The 25644-nt window shown below is 35.7% G+C and overlaps 1 protein-coding gene and 3 long non-coding RNA genes across 11 annotated transcripts; 2 read left to right on the top strand and 2 right to left on the bottom strand.

Annotated features, from left to right (window-relative positions):
* The first annotated feature begins 1913 nt into the window (after positions 1–1913).
* On the top strand, positions 1914–5938 carry LOC113347065. 8 transcript variants are annotated; one of them, XR_003358717.1, is made up of 7 exons: positions 1914–2241; positions 2336–2383; positions 3029–3075; positions 3188–3331; positions 3481–3926; positions 4744–5094; positions 5263–5938. It is a non-coding gene; the product is annotated as an uncharacterized LOC113347065 (long non-coding RNA). The 8 variants fall into 8 exon arrangements; XR_003358722.1 differs by having other exon boundaries at positions 3188–3926; positions 4744–4932; positions 5047–5094; XR_003358720.1 differs by having other exon boundaries at positions 3188–3678; positions 3846–3926; positions 4830–5094; positions 5263–5840.
* A 2227-nt stretch (positions 5939–8165) lies between these two features.
* On the top strand, positions 8166–9188 carry LOC113350708 (agamous-like MADS-box protein AGL80). The gene has a single exon (XM_026594837.1). It carries the CDS (start codon positions 8166–8168, stop codon positions 9186–9188), a length of 1023 nt encoding a protein of 340 aa, XP_026450622.1.
* Positions 9189–10538: 1350 nt separating this feature from the next.
* LOC113347063 lies at positions 10539–17148 on the bottom strand. Its single transcript, XR_003358714.1, has 2 exons — positions 15681–17148; positions 10539–11011 (listed from the first exon to the last, which is right to left on the bottom strand). It is a non-coding gene; the product is annotated as an uncharacterized LOC113347063 (long non-coding RNA).
* Positions 17149–21403: 4255 nt separating this feature from the next.
* Positions 21404–24966, bottom strand: LOC113353012. The gene is made up of 4 exons (XR_003361037.1): positions 24728–24966; positions 24069–24274; positions 22213–23560; positions 21404–22095 (listed from the first exon to the last, which is right to left on the bottom strand). It is a non-coding gene; the product is annotated as an uncharacterized LOC113353012 (long non-coding RNA).
* Between the last annotated feature and the right edge of the window lie 678 nt (positions 24967–25644).

Here is a 25644-nt window from a genome sequence, read left to right as displayed (position 1 = left end):
AAAAGTTATATAGGGATTCAAAGGCCCACTTATTTTAACATTTAAATTTTCTTTTATAATATTTCTAACTCATTTTCTTACAATTCTCCAGAAAATTCATTTTGTTCTTATTTAAAGAGCCGTCTTGATTTTTTTTTTCTATTTTTTGTATCTAAAATAAATTTGTTAAAAGAAAGTTAAATCAGATTACACAAATTTTTTTTTCAAACCTGAAATTTATAAAAATAAAAAATAAAAAATTAAAGCATAAAATTAATTAATCTACTAATAAAGGATTATTACAAGAAGTTATAAGATACCCATAAGCTTAAATGCAATTGAATAATAAGCCAAGGATACTAAAGGGCCATTACCATGGCTATTAAAAGGGTATAAGATACCTATAGCTTCGAATTTTTTTATTAAATCGCTAACACGTCAAGGATTTATATGGTTCTTCGGATTTAAATCCCATGAGATATCAAGTCCTTTGAAATTAAAATTTTTACGAACCGAAGACACCGTTAGTGTTGTTTCCTTTGAAATTGAAATAAATGCTTTTAATGGGCATAAGATACGTAATACCAGGTAACCCGTAATCCCATTTGTTAGCCTTTTTCTTCACCCAAGAAAGAAAATGCAAAAAACTAAAATTCATGGGAGCTGTTTCCTAAGCCTAAATAATCAATGTTGGTCCACAAGAAGAATTTGCCTTTTTTTATTTTTTGTTGAACGATAGAATTTGCATCTTATTACTCCTTCTGATTCTGAAAAACAAATGCTATCATTTTTTTATTTATGCGTAAAATAATATAGGCCAAATTAAAAATAATAATAACTCTTTATAAAAACAAAGGGAATATTCATTAGCGAATAGCCAGTGTGTCACATGAAAGACTATAAATTAAATTATCGTAGTTTAATATCTTATGTATCCACAAGTAAGCTACGTTTACCACATTTTTTTCTCGTAGTTTCATTTAAATTTTGTATTAAATATCAATAATGTACATTATGATGAATATGAGAATTTACAACTGGTTACCTATGTTGAAATTTTTCCATACATTTGTTGCATTCTTTATTTGGTTACTCACAAAATGGTTATCATTCTTACAAAAATAAATGTGTTTTTGCTGATTTGACGGTTCTGAATGAGTCGTTTTTTGTTATCCACGGCCACCATTTGTTCTCAAAGTTGAGAAAAATTGAGATATAAATCGTGATTGATAATCAACCCACGTTTGATGCCCACATCCAGCAACTCACATTCACCCATTCATTCTTACAAAAACAAGCATGTTTTTGCTGATTTGACGGTTCTGAATGGGTCTTTTTTTTGTTATCCACGGCCACCATTTGTTCTCAAAGTTGAGAAAAGTTGAGATATAAATCGTGATTGATAATTAACCCACGTTTGACACCCACATCCAACAACTCACATTCACCCATTCGTTGTTATCCCCTGCCATTATAATTCATCAAATACTCTGTAATAAAATTCCCAATTATAATAGCGTCAATTTAGGGCGTCAATCTGCACTTATAATCTCCAATTATATTATCCCTTCCGTTACGACTCATCCCCTAATCTTCTCTACTTTCATAGCTCAAAAATAATAGTAATGTGTTTTTGCTGATTTGACGGTTCTGAACGAGTCGTTTTTTGTTATCCACGGCCACCATTTGTTCTCAAAGTTGAGAAAAGTTGAGATATAAATCGTGATTGATAATCAACCCACGTTTGATGCCCACGTCCAACAGCTCACATTCACCCATTCATTCTTACAAAAACAAACGTGTTTTTGCTGATTTGACGGTTCTGAATGAGTATTTTTTTGTTATCCACGGCCACCATTTGTTCTCAAAGTTGAGAAAAGTTGAGATATAAATCGTGAGTGGTAATTAACCCACGTTTGACGCCCACGTCCAACACCTCACATTCACCCATTCGTTGTTATCCCCTGCCGTTATAATTCATCAAATACTCTGCAATAAAATTCCCAATTATAACAACGTCAATTTAGGACGTCAATCTGCACTTATAATCTCCAATTATATTATCCCCTTCCGTTACGACGCATCCCCTAATCTTCTCTACTTTCATAGCTCCTCAAATATTTTTTAAGGAAAAAAAAAATGATTTCTTTAAAGTCCCAGTAATGACTTTCTCATATGTACATGCAACAACATCTCTACGTAAACCCTAGACGAGATCATCATCTTACCATGTTTCAATCGCATCCTGTCTCAACAATACAGGTAATGGCCAATTTATTTATTTTTTGAAAAAATTATTTCAGTGATAATTTGATTTTTCACTTTTAATTCGAATAATTTTATTGTTCTGTTGTAGGTTTCGATTGTTGTATTCAGAAAATCACCAGAGTTCTAAACATCTTAGGTAATTCAATTGTGTTTATGACCGTGTTCTATTGATCTTTTTTTATTTCGGTTTTTAAATCTGTAAACATCTAACCGAAAGTAATTGAAATGCTTAGTGCCCAGTTACTCTGAGTTCTCAATGAAAATTGCGTCGCAAAATTCACAAATGCAGAACTCATAAGTCCATTACAGGGTTAGGATCATATTTTTCCTTTAAATCCTTTGTCTTTTTCATTGATCTATATTATAGGAAAGCGTATGGTCACCCAAGAATGCAAACCTTCAGTTGAACTATGTTGATTGCATTTGTAGAACATAGTTTTTCAATGAAAACTTTTAGTGCAGTTGATGTTGATGTTTTATTACTAGGATATGCAACCTTAATAATTTGTGATTACGCTGGTGGTTGGCTTGGTTTTTTGGTATAATTTTAGGGTGATACCTTTGACATTTTGCGCCATTCAATCCCTTTGATCCATACCATGATAATCATGCGTTACATTAGAAGAGCTATTTGTTGAAATTTTCCCCTATATTAACCTCAACAATGGTTATCATCGTCCCAGGTTTCTTCATTTCTTTCTTCCGCATACTCTCTATTAGGTGAGGTCAGTACCATCTTTAATTTAATTTTTCTTTAAATTTGTTTAATTGGTTTCTTCAGGTGGAATTTTGATTCTTCCACATCTTCAATTGATTATTTATTGAAAGGTATTTTTCATCCTGCTTTTGTTTGATTCACGGTTAGGTTCTTCTTTCACCAATTTTTAATTGCTTTATGAGGTTTCATCTTTGTTAAAATGTTGGTGACTATATATTGCAGCACAAAACATCCTTAAGATGATAACCAGTGGTTTCAAATATCCAAATGGTAGAAGCTTATTGAGCAGATGATGGTGTTGGAACAATTTTTGGATCTAAGAATGGCCGTGCAATATAAGTCACTTGGATTCAATGTGGTTTTGAGGTTAGTTCAGACAGATCTCACAAAAATATATTCAGTTGACCAAATTTGAAGTTTGTTGTTATGGATGTTTTAATTTTTGTTTAGTTATTAGCGTTTCATTTAAAAAGAATTTGGGTATCTAACATGCCAATTGGCCCCTAACAACGCAGCTTCCTATGATAGAGGCACCAAACTAAAGATTTCCCTCTGGGGTTCTTGAGTACACAGGAAATCCATGAATGCATGAACTCACCATTAAGAATGTTTGAATTTCTCTGATCCAATTATTCAGGACTCCATCCAAGGTCCTTCAGTGATTGTTTTTACTCCATTTTGGTGAACAATTATTAAGGAGTTCGAGACACCAGGTAGGGAATGATCGGATTAGTCGCAGGTCCTTCAGTGATTGTTTTTTACTCCATTTCTATGAATTATTGTTAACGCCTTATTATATTTCTGTTATTTTTTGTGCATAGATGTTTCTGATTATTTAATACTTTGCACTTTCTCAAAACCATTGTGGTGCACTACACAGAAAAAATCACCCTCTCCTCGACAAACGTCAATAGAGTGTACACCAACATTGACCTACCTGAAGAGCTCAAATGGAAGAAAGGTCAGTAGAAAATAACATTAACTTCGATTGACTAAGCATTCAGAAGTGTTAATGTCCGTATGGTTTAAAGTAAGTGAATACTGATATCTTTGAGTTATGACCATGTAAACTAATTATTGACAGTTTTACTTACTAGATAATGCTCTACTATGACTAATGACAAAAGACCATGTTTGCAATACATGATTTGATTAGCTCCCGTTAGCTATTGGCCCCAAATGGTTACATCTTTCTCACTCAGATCATTTCAATGTGTATAAACAGAGTGATTAAATAAGTAAATAAAGGAATGTAACTCTCCAACATTTGATATTTGATTTTACATGTACGTGTAGTTTGGCCCTCATTAGTTTAATGAAATTTAGAGGTTAATATGTAATAACAATACAACACTAAGGTGCACGTCACGTTATTATCCTAAGGGAAAAACATAAATTGGCCTAAGTATCTTAAACGTTCGTAGATAATGGCTTTTCATTTTGACTGAATATGATGTTACTGTTCTTCCATTCTTTGTATTTTTTCTGAGAAACAAACAAGAATCTGAAAGTGAGTTTGTAAATTGTAAGGTCGTTGTACTTTACAAAGTCATTCTCCAATAATAGGGATAGATTTAATGGAGTTCTTCCTCTACCCCACCCACTTTCCCACCATAAAAGTTCTCAATGCTTATGACAATAGAGGCATTAACCAATTATTCTTGAATCGAACCCAGACTACTATGTTATTATTGCAACCATTCCAATTGTGCACACTTAATTTCACCCTTCGATACCATTTACTAAATCTGATTTGCTTGATCAATCTCCTGTATCAGTGTACAAGCTGCTAATGTCGTTGTATGTAAAGCCAGACCTGCACATTGACAAATTCACGACTAATTAACCAACTGACCATTGCCAGGTACTCACTGAAATTACTTATTGAAAATGGTTGGTATTATCTTGCTTTGCTATGGGTATAACAAGGAAGTTGTCCGAGGATGCTGACCATTGATGCATAAAATGTGAGATCAAAGTCGACCTTCCCATAGCTTGGTTTGTGATCTTTGCTTAGCACCGTGATATTGAACAATCTTTTTTTTTCTGGTGTCTACCCATTTCCTACATCCACGTTGAAGTTGATGATGCAACCATACTTCCATTTTTGTGGCTTTGGATAGTGAGAGGTGAATCAACTTGACCAGTTTTTCCATCTCACGTTAGATCGTTAGACCATCTAAGTTATTAAGCATAGAATTGTGTAGTATATAACATATACTACAGGAAAATCACTTAAAATCTGCAGACAATATAAGTTATGTAGTATCACTCTTAAAATCTGTTAAAATCTGCAGGAATCAGTAAAGACAGACGTGCTTCCGGGGTTCTCACCAATTTTTCACCAAGCAGTGGATTTTCAAGGTTCTCAACGACTAAGGATTTTTGTTGGTTACTTGCAGACCATGATCTTCTGCAATTCTTAAATATGTTTTATGAAGCTACTGGAGTAGGTGTTGTGATGGATATAGAGGAGGCGGTGGTGATGGAGATGAGGAGGTGAGGTGGTTGTGCTTGACAACAACAAAAACTATCAATAAATTCCTTCTGGAGAGCAACCACAGGGTCTCTTTACCTGGAAACATGAATTGGATGCGTATGAAGCTATAAAATGGGCAAGAAGTTCCAATATTCAGCATTTGCACTTAGAGGGTGGTTCTCTTCATGTGGTGAAGACAATAAAAGGTGTAATAGGCATTGTAGGATGGACTAACAATGCCATCAATTTAGTCTCAACTCATCTGCCAAGGGATATTGATTCTGTGGCAAACACTCTGGCCAAAGATGGTAGATCATTAGTAGTGATGAAATTATGGGGAATTGAGTTGCCTATATGGCTAAATGATATCATAAATGAGAGACTTTATATTCCAACTTTCTTTCCTACTAAAAAAGAAAAAGAAAAAAAAAACGTGGAAACATGAATTGTGAGTTTTCTGGGTTAGCCTAAACGATTTTGCACTCTTAACCTTCCAAAGATTTCCACTGCATTCAGTTTCTACGTACTCAACTGATTTACAATAAGTCGAGAAACGACAACAGATAGTTTGGTGCTATAGCCATCAGACCCATCACAGTAACAACTAATTAGTAATGGCACAAGGCAGTATATATATACATTACACAAATTCATAGTTGCTGCAATATAGTCATAAGGCAGCATGCATGATACAAATTCATAGTTGTTGCGGTATCGTCATAATTTACGATTTCTCATTCTACATTGAATTATTTATTGTGGAACTGTGTTGTATATCGGATATTCACATCGTGAGGAGATTACTAGGCATTAAATAGACCATTTCGAATTATATGCCAGCAAGTTACTCATTTATACATTACAGAGCACCCATAGTAAACTAATGATGATTTAAAAATCGAGATTTATGTAAATTCAAGTATAGCATTCATAAAATCGATGTTATGTTTATCTTGAACTAAACACAAGGAGTGAAATATTTGGAACCCATGTATTACCAAAAAAGAAAAAAAATTTATAAATGTATCAAATGAAAATTTAAAATAAAAAACAAGCGAAGATAAGGTGACACTGTGGTACTACGCAATAGCAAAAAATCCCAGGCCATTACGGCACGGATCATATACTAGTACTTGATGATATAACCGAATTCACTAAAATTTTCTAGTTATGCTGCTTATTAATATACAATTCCAATTCATGAATTCTTTCACAAAGCAACAGCTAGCAAAATACCAATATATTTTAGCAATAAATTAATAATATACTTAGTTTAAGAAAAAAGATAATTTTCATAAATGTGCCTTGGTTTTACATAAACCAGTAAACTTTACTTTGAGTTGTGAGTACGACATCCTTGTAGGGCTGTTCATGATCGGTTTTGGTTCGGTTTCTAGCCAAACCAAAACCGAAACCAATATTATCGGTTTCTAAAAATCTAAACCAAACCAATCCATTAACCATTGGTTCGGTTTCTAAATAGTTCCATCCGGTTTCGGTTTGTCCCAGTGGTTTTTGGTTAACCAATAGTTATGTCAAACGACTCAAACAAAAAAAAAGATACACAAATTTACAGATAAAAAAATCGTAGATGCCGATAGTATTGGTTTACACAAATTTACAGACAAAAAAATAAAAATAAAAAAAATATCAAGAATAGTTAAAGCTTACTCTAAATCTAGAGATCAAAAGAAGATATATAATATATCTTAATTTAGTTAGTGATAAACAAAAAAGAATGAAAAAGGGAAGAAGAAAGTCGAGTAGCAGCAGTGACTGCTGTAGTTAGGGGTGGAGAAGGAAGGAGACTGAGAGAAGGAGAAAGAGAAAGAGGGAGAATATCATACTGAAATATTAGATTTATGGTTTCTATTTATCCTCTAAATCAATGGATTGAATCTAATACTTGTTAATCAAGGTATAAACTAAGTTTAAAAATTAGTCGGTTTTCCAATGGTTTTGGTTCGGTTTTAGAGGTCAAACCAAACCAAAACCAACACTATCGATTTTCCACTTTCTACACCATAACCAATCCATTAGTAAATGATTCGGTTTGGTTTCTTCCTAATTGGTCTGGTTCGGTCCGGTTCCAGCGGAAAACCGAAACCATGTTCAGCCCTACATCCTTGTGTACATAGTTGCATGAGGTTGTCGTAGTTTCACGGACATGCAGTGGCTAACTAACTATACACCCGAGAACTTATTGGTTCACGATCTAGTACTTTTTCAATCATGGATCGGCAAAAATTACTATTTGGTTAACATAAGAAGTAAAATCCTATGATACAATTAGCTTGGGTAGGTACTATAGGGTGGATTCCTTAGGCTAGTTACAAAAAACTTAACTGGTTTTTTTTTTTTTTAAAGAAATGAAAAGAGATTTTATTGTTGCATGAAATTTGTAGATTTATGACAAGGCTGACTCCAATCCTTAAGACACTACTATACAGATGACTCTCTAGTGTTTAGCATTTTTGGGGGCATAATTCTAGATTATTACAATGTTTTTATTGTCACAATCTCATTGATTACGTTGATTATTTTGTGAGTTTAAAGAAATATATACAAATCTTTCAGGACTTTACCATTCATTTTATTTATCTCTATTTATCCGGTCTCTACATATTCTATATTTATCCACCATTGTGTTTCTGACATAAACATCTCTTCTTTCATATTGTTGTGTGTGTATCTCCTTTTGTTTTCCTTGATCAATATTTCATGGCAAGGAAGAAGGTGAAGCTTGCATATATTACTAATGATTCCGCAAGGAGAGCAACATTCAAGAAAAGAAGAAAGGGCTTGATGAAGAAAGTCAGTGAACTGAGTACATTATGTGGGGTCAGCGCTGGTGCAATTGTTTATGGGCCATACGATCGAACACCAGAAGTATGGCCGCAACAACCAGAAGCACATCGTGTAATGATGAGGTTCAAAAGCTTGCCAGAGATGGATCAAAGCAAGAAACAATTGAATCAAGAAAGTTTCAGGTATAACCAGATAGGGAAGGTAATCGAACAATTCAAGAAACAACAACGTGAAAATCGTTATATGAAAATCAAAGAGATGTATAATCATGCTGTGGCTGGTAAGTGTTCTATATCTCATGTTCATCCTAGTGATTTAGGTGATTTAACCTGGGTTCTTGAAGACAAAAAGAAAGCAGTTCAACGCAAACTGTCCGAACTTAAAAAATCTCCAAAATCAGTATTACAAACGACTCCTGCTAATACTAGCAGCGCTATATTTACTACGCCTACTACTAGTCATGCCAATACTACTGCTACCCCTAATCCTAGTACCAGTACTATTCATACTAATATTAGTGTTGGTGGTTCGAATGGATCTGGTATAAATGGTGGTACTATGGCTGGTGGTACTGGTATGTATGGCGGAGTCGTCAACAATGGTACTGGTGGGCAAGAAAGGATGACACCAGATCATCCGAGACAAGCCATGGAAGCTTTACAAAACCAACCATGGTTCATGGATGTAATGAGCCCACCTTCAATTCCTCAGCCTGATGACCAAATGGTGAATTATGTTTACTTTCTTGGAGGAGATCAGAACAATAAAAATAATAATCAGATGATGGTTGGAGGAGTTTCACCACCAACAATAACACCGTCTTATAACGGCGGCACTCTTGGAGATATCTTCAACAATAATAAGGCTTGGATGGTGCCTGCCAATAAATCTTATGTTCCCATGAACAACATCGATACATCCGCGAACAAGATTTAGCTGATTGATTTCGTCTATTGTGTTATTCTGAATGTATCTGTTTTCCATTCGTTTATCTGTATGGTCATGATTCATGAAAGAACATCTTTGCATGTCTGTGTGGCGTCTTAGATAATAATATATGGGATTTTGAGTGAGCCGTTAGGGTTTTCAGTAGTTGTCTAGACAGAGAAATCATGTCATATATGAGATTTTTCATATCTTAAAATTGTGGTTATAAGGTCTCATGTATATCTTCTAATCTAGGCACAAATTGATAAATATAAGCGAGTTCTTATGTTTATTTTTCTGAAATTGTGTACGTTATATTTTCATTAAAATTATTTGTTTTGCATGTCTATACATATTTTACACTCGTTATTCTGTACATTCGTTAGAAAAGTTGTCAAGTGTATATTCCCAAATCATGAATTAGTCTTGTGTAGTCAAACCATCAAAGATCTCCTGGCCATAGTGTCGTACACCCTAGGATAAAAGAGAGTAGAGATGATAACAACTAACCTACATCATTTACCTAGTTAGGATTAGTACTTAATTGGATCAAAAAAGCTTGTTAGCTAGGATCCGCTCACATGTTGTTAGTTCTCTCACACTTTCCCATAATTTGGGCACTTTTTGTTTTTTTAATATAAAATCCAACGGTAATGGATTTGAAACTAATGTTTTGATAATATCTTCTTTTAGAAAACTCTACGATCCGATCAAAATTGAGCACAATCAAAGGTGTATATCACCATCATCTACTATTTTTGTTGAAATTCGAATCGGCCAATAGTCAGGTTTAGTATTTTAAAATGCACCATTTTAATTTGTTGAACGAATGCTTCATTGGTAAATTAACTTCAAATTCATTGTTATTTTCTATTAAAAATTTGACGGCGAAATGGTGAGATAGTATGAGAACTACCATAAGAACGAATCCTGACATTCCCATGAACTAATTCTACACCCTGCATGAGCCTATAACATATATACAAAATATGATGTGCGACAATATGGTAGATTTTTCATAGAAAACTTACAATGCAATCATACGTACATATCATTAATATTAAAAAAATTCTGCCGACAAGCATTGATAAGTGCCATAAACGATACACCGTAATTACATTATCAGTAGAAATATATAGGGAATATATCTGAGAAATAAATATGTTAAGTTTCATTAAAAATATCAAACCAATGATTTTAAATAGACATGTCAAAAACACTTATATCGCATGATATCTGTTAACTGAGTTAAAAGACACGTTGAAAGGGATTGGAAAATTATATCGCAAGTACACAATAATCAACTGAGTTAAAAGACACGTTGAAATGGAAAAAAATAATCCACAATCATTGGCATGATATCTGTTAAGCCAGTGTCCTTTTTTTTGGTAAGAAAAATAGATTAGATGGAGTTTGGATACATATCGTTTGTCCTTGAAATAGTTTTCAAGGCCAAGAACCTGTCACTCGAAAGAGTTTCAAAAAGAAAGCTAGGAGGATAGCCAGAGTAATTCAAGGTTACCGTTGCATTTGCCGTGTTAGCTAATGCAGTAGCTGCCTTGTTGGCTTCCTTATAACAGTTAATAACTACTACATTTTTGTTCGAATCCTGTAGATCCTCGATACAATTTTTGATTTCTTCTATTCTAGTTAAGGTCGTCCAGCTGATGGTGTTGTAGTCCCCTTTAACTGCCTTAGTAAGTCTGGCAGTTTTCCCTTTTATCTGCATGTTGTTGTAGCCAAGCTGTTTTGTCCAATTTAGAGCTTCTAGCATTGCCTGGGCGTCCATCTCATCCTGATTTTGAGCTCTGTAACCCTTCCATCTCGTTTCCCTGCACCAACCATCACTACATCTTAGAATAAGAGAAATAAAACCCCCATAAGAGTCAGAAACATACCCACCTGCAAAGTTTATTTTCCATGTCCCTGTAGGTGGCAAATTTCATATTTTCTGAGAAGTAGTAACATTAGAAACAAGTCTAGAGTGTGTTTCTTGAGAAAGACGTTTATAAAGGTTCCGTTCAATTTGGGCAGTTGTAAGTGTGTGTTTTGGGTTAGGGATAATTCCCCTGAACAATTTATCACAACGGGCCTTCCATATTTGCCATACTATGTTGGCACATATGGCTTTCCATTGGCCTTGACTGTTATCCCAACCTGGTGGGCTGATGGTCCATTCAAGCATCCATTGTTGAGCAGAGGGGGGGAAAGAATCAGGGGGAAAAGGGCTATGATTCGAGGCAAACCACACACTTATCGCAAAGGGACAAGAAAAAAAACAAATGCTCAAGAGTTTCATTATAATGAGAGCACAGATGACAAATGTTTTGGATTTCAGAGTGTTGAGACAGTTTCTCCGTGGTGGGTATCATATCTTGGATACATTTGAAAATGAAAAGCTTGACCCTAGGACATGTTTCAATGTCCCATACTTCAGTTCAAGGAATACTAGAGGCTGTTGAGTTAGAAGGAGCGGTTGAATTATTGTTCCCCTGAATGAAGTTATAAAGAGATTTTGACGAAAATGTGCCATTGTTATTTCGGCGCCACCTAGGAATATCCTTACCACTAGAGTTGATACGAATGAGAGTTATTGATGTGACTGTCTGCTTGTTGAAAACAGTGAGAAGAAGGGGAACATTCCATGTCCCATGAGAGATTAGGTCGCTTACTAGGGTTCCATTAAAATCAGTGGCTAAGGAAGGTGGAGTTTGTGCTAGGGAAGGAATCCATCGATCCTCCCAGACATGAACAGTTTCACCTGATCCTATTTCCCATATACAATGGGGTCTAATTTGATCTAGACCTTTTTGGATACATTTCCAAATCCAACCGTTCTTGGATATTCGTGGGTCTAGTGCGTGGCGACATTTACTGAAGTATTTGTCTCGTAGCGCACCTGCCCACATAACATCAGAATTAGAGAGAAGATCCCACGCTAGTCTGCCTAGTTGAGCGAGGTTGTTAGATGAAATGTCTCTGAATCCTAATTCGCCCTCCGGAATAGGTTTATTTAGGCTTATCCAAGCCTTTAAGTACTAACTCTTTGTGCCTTCCTTCTTCCCCCATCAGAAGTCTCTTTGGAGGGAAGTAAGTTGGCTGGTTACTGCCTTAGGAATCACATAACATCCCATCTGGTAAATTGGAAGTGATTCTAAGGTTGATTTGACAGCCACCGTCCTAGATGCCTGTGAGAGAGTTCTCCCAGACCAATTTTGAAGCCAGCTTTTGAATCTAGTTATCATAGCACTTCACTTTGGCATGAACAATGAAGAGAGTTCCTAGATAGTTATCAGTCATCGAAATTTTCTGGACTTTTAGGATTCTCATGATCATTTTGCTGAATTTGTTAGGCATATGATCGTTAAAGAAAGCTCCAGACTTTTGAAAGTTAATCATTTGTCCTGTTGCTTTACTAAAAATGTTAATAGTTTCTAACAAATTCCTACCCTCACTAAGAGAGGCTATAGTAAATATTAGACAGTCGTCAGCAAAAAGAAGGTGGGTTATGGGTACACTGCCTTTTGCTACCGTTACACCTCTAATTTTATTTGAAACCTCATCTTGCTTAAGCAATCTGGACAGACCTTCCATACAGATAAGAAACAAATAGGGGGATAGGGGATCCCCTGTCTAAGGCCCTTAGTTGGAGTAAAAAAATTCCCTGGTACTCCATTGAAAAGCACTGCTATAGATGGGGTACTAAAACATTGTTCTATCATTGCACACCACTCGGCAGAAAAACCGAGTTTGTTCTTGTAGAAGGTAAGACCAATTATCCCTATCGAAAGCTTTGCTCATATCTGATTTCAACCCAATAGAACCACTATTTTTTTTTATCTTTCTTCATTATATGAATTACTTCCTGGGCTAGAACTATGTTATCAGTAATCTTCCTCTTTGGCATAAAAGCAGAATGCACTGGAGAGATAATCTTAGCTAAAACCGGCCTAAGCCGATTTTCTAGGATTTTGGAAATAATCTTTTAGGAAGAATTACAAAGGATAATGGGACTAAACTCACTAGGACGGAGGGGATTTTCGACTTTGGGAATGAGAGCCAGGAAAGTCGAGTTCAATTCCTTGAGGAGGAACCTAGTTCTGAAGAAGTGTTGGACTATTTTATAACATCACTTCCTATAACTGGACAATGGTGCTGATAGAATTTCAAATTGAACCCATCGGGGCCTGGAGATTTATCCGCTGCCATCCCTTTAACCACATTAGCTATTTCCCGAGCTGAAGGAATTGCATTGAGTCTTTCATTTTCACTAAGGATGACAACCGGTTCGAATAGACTTAAGATGGGCTCAGCATCGCAGTCTCCTGGGGATGTAGCTATTTATTTAAAATGCGCAGTTAAGCTATCACTAATTTCCTTGTGTGTATCCAGATTGTTCCCATTATTATCTATAATTGAGAAAATTCTATTTCTTCATCTCCTGCGAAGGGTTTGAGTATGAAAATACTTGGTATTTTGATCCCCAAACCTAAGATTATTATCCTTTGATTTTTGTTTCCACAATTGTTCCTCCTGGTCATAAAGTGTTTCAAGTTCAGAGATCGCATTTTATATTTCTAAGTCATAAAGACCTAAGCTATTAGCTTTATGGAACTGGTTAACAGTCTCTAGTTTGTCCTTGATGTTGTGTTGAATAACACCAAACACTTCCTTGTTCCATTTAGATAAGTGTCTTTTGACAAGTTTTAGCTTGGATGTTACCACAAAAGGTGGAGATCCAAGAATCCGCGAGTTCCAGCAAGATTGAATTATTTCAAGAGCCTCAGAGACTTCAAGCCACAGGCTAAAGAATCTATAGGGAGTAGCAAGAGAGAAGTCAGGAGGATAGGATAAGAGTAGAAGGGGGCTATGGTCTGAACCAATAGACGGAAGATGATCAGTGGTGACTTGGGGCGATAAATTTATCCAGTCAGGATTTGCTAATCCTCTATCTAATCTAGCCTGGATGTTCTTTTCAGCTTTCTGTTTGTTATTCCACGTAAAAGGAGGCTCCCGAAAGCCTATGTCAACTAGGCCTGAATTCTCAATAATGTCTTTTATAGGCTGAATGGGGGAAGGATTGTAGGGATTTCCTCCCTTCTTTTCCGAGGCATCAAGGGTGAGGTGTAGGTCACCAATAAGTAGCCAAGGAGAAGTGACGTTTTCCTCCATTTCCTTTATGAATTTCCAATCCTTTATTCTTTTAGGTTTTTTGGGATGGCCATAGAAAAAAGTGTAGATACATTCAATTTCAGTATTATCATGTGTCTGTGTAATAATAGTGTGGATCATTCTCCTAGAGGCTATAAGAATCTCTACTTTGAGATTATATCTCTTAGCCAGTCCTAAACCACCGGAAAGTCCGATGGGAGGAACTGAGCAGGAGTTGGAAAAACCACAATCATGGAATATAGATTCCATTTTGGGGCTTTTCGCTCTAGTTTCGAAGAGAAAGATAATATTTGGCTTATGGGCTAGACAAAGTTTTTGCAGATGAGGGACAGTTGACTTGGAGCCAATGCCCTGGAAATTCCAGAAAATAATGTTCATTGTTGATCCTAAGGAGAAAAAGTGCTAAAAAAACAAAACAGGGGAGAGTGTGACAGAGCGGAGAATATAAAAATGCGAATGAGATAGAAATAAGTCTACGAAAGCTACGCGATCTAAGACGAAACAAAACGGCCGGGTAGGGAGCTACAGAGGAGAAAGATTAATCCTACAGGTCCTTTAAGATTTTCTACTAAAGACTGCCCTTACTAATACGCACTAAAAAAAGAATTGAAGAAGTGGCAAGCATATCAGTTTTAAACAGCACTACAATCTTGGACTTCAGACAGTTTTAAAATGGTACCAATGGAATGATCTAGAAATTATAAGATGCAGACAAAATAACAAGAATTAACAGTGGAAGTTTCTACAGATTACACTAGTGACCATAACAATAAAAGGTGACCATAACAAGTCTATCAACTTAGGCTAGCATGAGAAACTAAGACGATTTCAGTATACAAATCATTTAATTTATCACAACAACTAAGAAAATCAGAGAAATAAAAATTAATTGAGAGTTAGATAATCTATCATATGAGTCTACCAAATAGAGATCAATCTTAATCTAAATGTAGAGGAACTATGAGCGACAAATAATTGAAAAGTAATTGCAGATTTCGTCTAATCAATTAGGGGTTATGGATAAAGCAATACTTATTGAGAGTGCAATAAAGTTACTAACACTTAACAGGAATATCAAGGGAAGTAAAGTAGGAAAGCATTAACATAAAATGGCTTGTTAACTTAAGAAGGTAAAAAAAAAATATCAGAGTGTAAAAACTCAGTGACGTTCTTTATTAGGTTCATATGAGTATCTAGATCTAGTAAAAAGCCTAATTTTATAATTGATTAGATTAAAATTAAGATTTGAAGCAATTATTTGAAAAAAATTAGCAGGGATTTTCAGTAAAATGAGTTTAAGAGTATGATTGGGAAATATCATTGGATTACCTTGGAGTCCATCTCCTGCTTTTTTGTAGATTGGTTCTTTGTTGGCGCAGTGTTCATTATCATCTCGAGACTTCCCGACTCATGCACTTCATCATCCTTGAAATTGGAACCATACTGATCAACCACTAACAGAGCTAGGGAAGGGGAGTTGGAATTTTCACTATAGATGTCTGAATCTAAGTCATCAACCCGAAGACGAAAAGAAGCCGAGGGATAAGTGGGTCGGATCGGAGAGCGGATCAGACCCATAAGAGGAAAAGGGCCTTCACGAATGCAAAGACCACTAGAACAAACATTAGATGAAGTTTCACCTAGCTCACAGCATAATCTTTTAAGCAGAGAGAAAGAGGAACTGCTAAAGCTTTCGGAGCTGTGATCGCGTTTACCAAGAATAGAGGGAGATGCAGGAGCATCATGGAAGTAAGAAGCACTAGAGCATGAAAGAAATAGGTCCCCCTAGAGAACAAGATTAGAGGAGTTAAAGGGGCTTGACATTACTACATTTTCATGAATAGAGAGACTCTCAAAAAAAATCCACCTTTAAGCTAGGGTCCAAGTGACCATGAAACTAAGCGTCTGGGTCTTCTTCTACCTCAGGAGATTGAAGGCTGGGGTCATAAATATCGTCGAGCACACCATCATGGAGGATGGGGCAATGGTCGATCCGGTGTGCGAATTGGAAGCAATAGATACAAAACTTATACGAAAGGTTATGGAAACTAAAGTTAACACTGATTCTAGGAGATCCACCAACTGATGCTATAACTTGTTTCACTAAGGGTCTCTCTATGTTTATCATTGCCTTTATTCTTATTGTGCCATCCTCTAAGGGAATGCAACTAACTGGCCTCTTGCACGATATTAATCCTACCTTAGAAGCTATTTGGGAAACTACTATTTCGTTTTGCATATATGGCTGGAGATCATGGACTGAGAACCAAGTTGTTATGAAACGAAGACCGCGGCATGGGATATAAATAGAGGGGTACCAAGAAGTGACAGTTATAACATCACCATATATGAACCAGTAATTAATCATATTTATCCAAGATTTAGATTCATGTTTTTCAAAACTGATCTTAAAATGATTGTCACAGATACGCGAGATGATAAACCTATTGTTGTTCCCTCACTAAGACATAAGAGCTTTGCGTATATCCTCAAGAGAAAATGTTGTCCTTCTACAATAGTTGTAGAAGGTTTCTTAAAAAAGGGTAGAAGGATGAGGTCCAAGGATGGATTTTGATTAGCAGAAAGAAGGAAGAAGAAACAGATGAAAGAGTTGATTCAGCATAAAGAAGAGAGAAGGGAGGAGTAACATAAATAGTCCTTACTCCTTCCTAGAAAAAAAACAAGAGAGAGAGGAATTTCAAAAAAGACTAGTGACGGCAGGGTAAGAATGCTAGACTTGCCAGAGATGTTGGTTAAGGTACAACAAGAAAAGACCGTCTGCTACACATAACAATAAATTGTGATATAACAAAAGGGTGAGGTACACTTCATCTAGTTGTTAGGCTTAGTTGTTTTGTTGGTACTATACTGGAGCTTTAAATGGGAGAAGACATTATGGGTTAGAGTAAAATACTCTAATGAAAAGACAATTACTTTAAGCAGTTTTTTTTTTTTTTGAAAATTAGGTCCTTGATAAACCAAACAAGAAAAAGAAGTTAGTCTAATGGAAAGGGTGATAGACCAAACAAGATCGAGGAAAATCTGATTACTTTTATGGATTCCTGTATAAAGTAAATTAATGAAAGGTGCTAAGAAGGAACGAAGAAGAAGAAGAAGAAGGCTTGAATGCTTGATAAAATAATTCGAGTTATCTAAGTTTTAAGGTAAAAAAGTGCTAAAAATTTTTATCAATCAACACAATTAATACGTTTAATTAATAAAGATTACTACTGGGAAATGGATTTACATCCTAAAATGAATCACACACTTCATAAGACAAAATCCAACTGTGGATCCGATTGAGATTAACAAGAGGGAGAGTTCAATAAAACTTAAGGACTTACAAATTTAAACCTTCAGATATTCTAATCCAAAGGAATCGATCTTGAGAATAGTTATCGACCCTATCCAACAGTCTAATGGTCGAATTCTATTAAACCCAATCAGAGAAAAAAGGAATCCAAGCCAATAGATAGGTTTAAGAATGAACAACAACAAACAAAGGTCAACCCCATCTAAAAAGGTTTAGAAGCTACTCAAAAAACAAGTAAAGAATTCTAAAGAGGCAAAGCAGATAACAGAAGGGAGAAACGAGGGGAGAAAACAAAAACATTAATCAAAAAGAAAATCAAAGCCGCTAGGAAAATGAAGAAGGTTAGCAAGGAGAATCATTAGAGCATTTGATGATGGACCGAGGTGCTGCAAAGAACCAATCTGGAAGCAGGATCAGGACTCCATTGATGGAGTCTACTCCATAAATCTGGTTTGTAACGGCTAGTTTTTTAGGAGAGAGAAGAGAGCTGCGTTTAAGGATTTCTTAGAGAGAGAATGGGGATTGAGAGCATATACACCTTGTTTGATGCCAGTGTCCTAAGTAGTGTAATAAGAGTATTAATCATATTTCACCTGATAGTTATTAGGTGTTGTTAACCACCTGACCATAATGACACTCATCATTTACCTGAACCAAAAATATCTGCCACTGTAGTCTTGTCAGCCCCTGCTATTACTTGTTATCATACGATCACCAGAAGTAAGAATGGTATTTCCAAACCTATTGCTTTTACTGCTATTTCTGCTGAGCCTATGGACGCTCCTACCATTTTTGTAGAATCTAATAATTACCAGTTTGCAGAACTTCTATGTGTGGAAACATAGATGCTCTAGTAGAAAATGACACTTGGGGCTATGTCCCTCATAAACAAGGAATGAGCTGTAAGTGGGTTTTTAGAGTCAAAAAGAATATTGATGGTTTTTTTTTCAGACATGAAAATCTAGGTTAGTAGCTAAGGGTTACAATCAAGTGGAGGGAATTTATTATTAGGATACATTTAGTCCAGTAGTCAAGACAACTACCATTAGACTCATGTTATTTGTTGCTTTGTTTAAAGTCTAGTCCATTAAATAATTGGATGTCAAAAATGTATTTCTTTATGGTTTATGCATTTAAGATCTACGTGGTCTCAAACAAGCTATTAGATCTTGGGTTTGAGAGGCTTAGTCACTTTCTTTTATCTCAAGGATTTCTTTCTTCTAAGAAAGATATATTTTTATTCTACAAAGTTTCATCTACTTCAGCTATGCATGTGCTCATCTATGTGGACGACATCTTAGTTACAGGTAGCCCTGATTCTGGTATTCAATCTCTTATTGCCACTTTGGGATCTGAATTTGCTATTAAAGACTTGGGACCCTTACACTTCTTTCCGAGGATTCATGCCACATACAATGTTCCAGGTGTTCATCTCAATCAGTAGCAATATGTTCATAATCTATTGGAAAAAAACTCAAATTTTTTCAGCCAAACCAGTCTTAACTCCTATTTCCCTTGCAAACACTCATGCTGCTATATTTCCATCTCCTTTTGATGATTTTCAGTTGTATAGAAGTAAAGTAGGGGCCCTAAAATATTGAACTATTACTATGCCAGAAATCTCTCTTTCTGTCAATAAAGCATGCCAGTCTATGCGTAATCCATCCGTGGATGATTGGAGTGCAGTGAAAAGGTTACTGAGATATCTTAATGGTACCAAATATCATGGTTTACAATTCAAGAAAGCATCCTCTCTTCTACTTCAAGTGTTTTGTGATGCTGACTTGGGAGGTGAGCATGTTGATAGAAGGTCCATCAGTGGCAAGACTCATTTTTTTGGGTTTTAATTTGATCTCTTGATGTTGTACAAAACACAAATCAGTCACTAGATCAAGTATTGAAGCTGAATACAGTTCCATGGATGAAGCTAATTCTAAATTGCATTGGGTTCAATCTCTTCTTAAAAAACTATGAAAAAGTGGGGGTCTAACAACACCACCCAATATTTCGCTTAGCAATCTGTATGAACTAACTCCAATATACTTTATTAGAGAATCAACTAGACAGTCAGACTCAATCTAGATAAAAGTATATTGAGGAGTTAATATCTCTCTCTTGATTTGATTTACTCGAGCTAATAGAATCAGCGAATCTTTAATCAAGGAATAACTTGGATGGTACCAAAGACCAATATCCAAGGATCAATCAATGTAAATCAACAACCAAAAATTGGATATTCTAATTGATGATCTATAACACACAACCTGTATTATTTCAATTATAAAGGTAAACAATATAATGCGGAAATAGAAATAACACAGACACCAGAATTTTGTTAACGAGGAAACCGCAAATGCAGAAAAACCCATGGACCTAGTCCAGATTGAACACACACTGTATTAAGCCGCTACAGACACTAGCCTACTCCGAATTAACTTCGATCTGGACTGTAGTTGAACCCCAACCAATCTCACACTGATCCAAGGTACAGTTATGCTCCTATGTCTCTGATCCCAGCAGGATGCTACGTACTTGATTACCTTAGCTGATCTCACCCACAACTAAGAGTTGCTACGACCCAAAGTCGAAGACTTTAATAAACAAATTTGTATCACACAGAAAAGTCTACGGTAATAGATAAATCCGTCTCCCACGAATATACCTACGAGTTTTGTTCCGTCTTTTGATAAATCAAGGTGAACAGGAACCAGTTGATAATCCAGACTTATATTCCCGAAGAACAACCTAGTATTATCAATCACCTCACAATAGTCTCAATCGACGCAGCGAAAAAAGATATTGTGGAATCACAAACGATGAGACGAATATGTTTGTGATTACTTTTTATCTTGCCTATCGGAGATAGAAATCTCAAGCCAATTATTACAATTGTACTCGTACGATAGAAACAACAAGATCAGATCACACAACTACAAGAAAAGTAGTATCGGTCTGGCTTCACAATCCCAATGAAGTCTTTAATTCGTTAACCCGGTTTGAGAAAAGAAAACCAGAGGTTAAAGGAGAATCGACTCTAGATTACAACTAGTATCACACAAAATGTGTGGGGATTAGTTTTCCAAGTTGCTAGAGTTCTCCCTTATACAGTCTTTCAAAACAGGATTTGCAATCAATGTTATCTTAGTAACAAAGTATACAATATTCACCGTCAGATGAAAACCTGATTAGATTTAAGCTAATATTTATCAACCGCACTACACCAAAACAGCCATTTTGTGACGTTTATAAACGTTGCGCTGAATTTGTGCAACTCTAATAAGCGTTGGTGAAACGACGTTGCGCATTGTGTGCAACATATGTAATCCGTAGCACAAATTATTTTGAGCAACGTTATAGACGTTGCACAATATGTGGTGCAACTTTGTATTTTCCCTATTTGTGTAACGTATATATTCTAATTTGTGCAACGTTTAATATTATTAGAAAACATTTCTGTGGGTCCCATTTTCGTTTTCTGTCAACGTTTATGTCCGTTGCAAAATGATTTTCAGGAAAAAAAAAAGTTGCCGCCGGCTCTGATTCCGGCAGCATATACTGATTCTCCACCTGCATGCATATGCCATTCGAAATAATCTCAATGAACATATTATTGATCATCACAAACATATGATTGATCATCGTAATCAACAAGAATGCAAGTTTCTGAAACTAAACTAAGTCAAAAAATTTATATATAAAAAAAAATCTTCAGTTTTTTACATGTCGTAATATAGAAAAACATTAGTGCATAGTGGGTATTGCATACGTATATGTAATATAAGACATCCTTGTGGAGAAACCAAAAATATAGAACTGCCAACTAAAAACATGTGCACACTAAATTGAAAAAACAGAGCGACCTGTATACCAAAATGTTGCCTTTTCTTGGCCATCCACTGTAATTGCAATACCATCAACTGCTACCCCACAGAGCGACCTGTATACCAAAATGTTGCTCTTTCTTGGCCATCCACTGTAATTGCAATACCATCAACTGCTACCCCATAGTGAATCACGCGGCCACCAACAGAAAACTCAATGACCTGAGCAAACAACAAAGGTCAAACATTGCCATGATAGATATGACATATCTAAATATTAAGTCGGAGCACTTCTAAATTAACAGAAACACGGGAATTTTGGTGTTACTGTAATGTGATGATGCTCAACAAATACCAATATCGATGGAGGAGACACGTCAAAAACTGTATTCTCTCCCTCGGAACCAAGTAAATTCATTTCTCCATCACCTTCCCAAGGTGTGCCAGCTACAAAGAAGAAAAAAAACAATGAATATGAAGAAGGGTAATCATGTCGCCATGCTGCACTGGGCCACTGGCTGCTTTAACGACTGCTTTTGCAGCTACTTCCTTGTTCTCAACAGACCATACAATCGATGCAACTTCCTCGTTAAACAAGGACATCCCACACCTACAATGAAATTTTTCACATACCCAAAGACCACAGTTAGGTCACCACAAAAAAATGAAAACCAAGATCCATTTGTTCAAAGAATTCAATGAGCAGTTAATATGAACTCTAACTTACTCCATCAGTTGCAAGAACAAGAAACGGGTCCTCACTGGTTAAGCGAATGTGGGTTATCTGCGGGATAGCAATTGCACCGTAATCCTTGAGATGAAAGTCTCTAAAAGCTCGTGCCATGGCGCAAGACTCATGTAATCGTCATCAGCTGACCAAACACGATGAACATCTAGTTCACCCTTATGACTCACATGTGGTTAATGGTGGAAGGGATTATAGAATTTGGAGTGGATCCATTATTGGTGAGCTTACTGCTGCATCTGCAGTTCAGAATATAAGGGTAAAACATTAGATTATTCCTTGGGGACAGAAAAATTCGGAGTATATATGTGCATCCCAGTATATCAAGCAACGTTTAAAAGCTATCTAGAGGTGTTGTTGCTACGGATAGATCTAGGCCTTGCCCGATTCTTGGTTGCACAGTTTATGCTTTTTCTTCTTCCTGTATCATTTTCTTTCTTTAACAAGTCATTTCTGCTTTCTGCAGAACAAGTCAACTTTTACATTAATGAACCAAAAGGGAAAAATGATCGTGCATAAAAGATTCTTGTTCACAGACAATAATTTGAAATTCATATGTTAAGCAACTAGGAAATACAAATAAGCAAACACCTTTACCAATGGTTCATTTCAGATGAATTTACCCAAAGAGGAAGGGAATACTCCAAAAATGAAGTATAATGTTTACTAGTTCATACTTGCGTATATCATCCGTGCTTTTAGGAGCTTGTGCTCCAGTAAACTGAACCTATGAAAGTTCCAAGTTATGGTTAAAAACTAAAAGTACACAATTGAATTAAGACAGACATACATACCTGGTTGGTAGTTCCACTCCAGGCAGTAGTTGCTAAACTATTATCCATTTTTACCAGTAAGAATAATAAAACGTAATTAAGAACTAAAGCAAGTAGAACCAGGCCAGTTTAAGGAAAAGAACCCAAGTATTATCCCCATATACTTATGCCCATTCACATTCCTCTCTCTAATGGTATTACTGCAGCTACATTCCATACTTCTTTTAATGGCTTTGCCTTTAAGGCTGCTGCCCCATGCAAAGCTACATACCGAAATATGAATACCACGTGAAACATAAGAATGAAAGTAAACCAAAAATTTCTAACACCAATGATTCCAAAGCCGTAACAACATCCAAATTGTTAAAAGAAGGAGAGATATTGTCCCCATATGCAATGGCTTCAAAAGCATATATTGTGTCTGTATGTATAAAGGAATATAGTTGACAAGACAAACCTTCCCCCAAGCGACCCTCTAATATTGATTTGCATGTTGTTGGAAAATCCTTCGGTGTATTTGCACCCAGTCATCCCCAAACAAATCCTTTGCTTCTCACCTGAAGCAACAAATATGAAACAAGCATACAAGATTTTTATGAAAATTGTGATTGTAAGCTGTACTGATGGGGGACCTTTTGAATTGATACAGAAGCCAACTGGTTACTGGATTCATCACTGTCAAACTCCTGGAAAAGTTGCTTTAATGTTGATTGATAGTTGCACAAGTTTAAATGCACATCATTGTCAGTTCCTTTACACAACTACAAGTATCTACTCTTAACCAATGAAATAACTACTAGAAGTAAAATCCTCAGGCACATGACATGACAAAGTTATACGCAACTGGTCATTTCTGTATTTTTTTTTTTTATGTATGTCTCTACTTCAAACCACCTCCACGTCACAAACTCACAAAACATGGATGCTTAAAAAAATAATATAAGCCATAAAAAATAAAAGTCAAATCAACCAAAATCACTTGAATTTGGATAAATCTCAACTCAGCCGGTCATACTTCTCTAACATGACTAGTCAAAGAAAAAGAAAGCTTCATTGAATACTTACTCACACAGAAACTTGATGCAGCTAATTACATAGCTCGTGAAAGGATGGACAGTTCCATCAAGAACTGCAGTCTTCGTTGCATTTTTCTCAACTGCTTCTTCGAAATCTCCAAAGGTCTCCTGGGATGTCTGTGCAACTCTCTTAGTCAAACTTAAATCTTATTCCCCTATCTCGGTGCAAGCTTTACCTTCAAAGATCGTTCCAATCTGCACAAGGAAATTAATAAATATTAATTCAAAAAACTAGCTACTCCAGAAAAATAATAATAAGGATATGCCTTTTTCATTAAAGCTCACACTCAACATTCATTGTAAACGAAAGAACTTGCAACAAGTAAATAAAATTATTGAGATTATTTAAAAGCTGAATAAGCAAAAACATCACAACTCCAACAACATTGCTACCCAAATCAATCTTATTGCACCAGCTAAATAGATTTATCTCCCAAATTACATGTTGTATAACATAAATCAGCAGCTACAGATCTAATACAGAAAAAAACTATAGACCTAATGAATTTCTAAGGTTGCAGAAAGAATAAAAGAGAAATCAAATCTATAAAGACTTTAGATTTAGGTCAAAAGTAACCAACAAAACAAAAACAAATTCATCAAAACAAAACAAACCTAAGATTTCATGAAACTAAAATTAAAAATTACCCGATGATAAACAAACTGCTGGAAGCACAATCAACTATCAGATTTCTGGTAATGGGGTTTGCGATTTCAGGATTCTTTTTTCAGGTTACAAAAATTTCAAAGTTAGGATTTGTAGATCTAGATTTCTGGTATATGGGTTTTGTTTACAATATCAAGGTTTAGAAATATATGATGTTTTGTTTTTGAGCTGAAACCACAGCAGATTCAAGAGTGTTTCTCGGTTTGGGAAGAAGGGTTTTCGGAGAGAGAGAGGGCGAGAAAAAAAAACGATTTTAAAATTATCTAAAAGAAAATTGGCTAAAACTTAAATCAGAAAACAAATAAAATTCATCGCGCTAACAACCCATGGACATACCTTATATTACAGAAACGCCATCATGTGTACAACGTATATAGGGATTTCAAACCGTTGCTCCATTAAATTCCATTAAATTAAAATAACTTAATTTGTGCAACCGATATTCTGATGCACAACGCATATAGAAGTTTCAAAATGTGCAACATGTGTACCCGTTGCACATCTCCGAAATGAAGCGTTGCTAAAACCAGGATATGGTGTAGTGCCGTTAAATCGAAAACATAGCTTGTCATACACAAATGAAATGCATGTTCCTGGGCTTGTGTAACCGTACCCAAACTTGTACATTAGTTGGTTCAACAATAGTTAACCAAATGGTTAGCCATATGATCACTTTCATATCAACCATATTCTTCTTCACCGTAACTAGTTCAAATGACTCAAATGAACTAGTTAGAGAGTTGTTCAATTGCTTATATCTTATATAACTTCACAAGACACAATCGAAACAAAACAATTTGATTCACTGGAATCAGTTCATGAACTTTATAGCCACGGTTTGCAGAAGCTTTCCTTAACCAATAAAGATGAGTTCAAGAACAATCGTTTTTAGATATAG

This window comes from Papaver somniferum, chromosome 2, assembly GCF_003573695.1.
Source record: "Papaver somniferum cultivar HN1 chromosome 2, ASM357369v1, whole genome shotgun sequence".
In the NCBI taxonomy this organism is placed as follows: Eukaryota; Viridiplantae; Streptophyta; class Magnoliopsida; order Ranunculales; family Papaveraceae; genus Papaver; species Papaver somniferum.
The sequence above is the reverse complement of the archived record's forward strand: the minus strand, read 5'-3'. Positions and strand labels throughout refer to the sequence as shown.

What these genes read in the sequence shown, in the direction of transcription:
- LOC113350708 (XM_026594837.1), top strand. Translation starts at nt 8,166, where the DNA reads ATGGCAAGGAAGAAGGTGAAGCTTGCATATATTACTAATGATTCCGCA.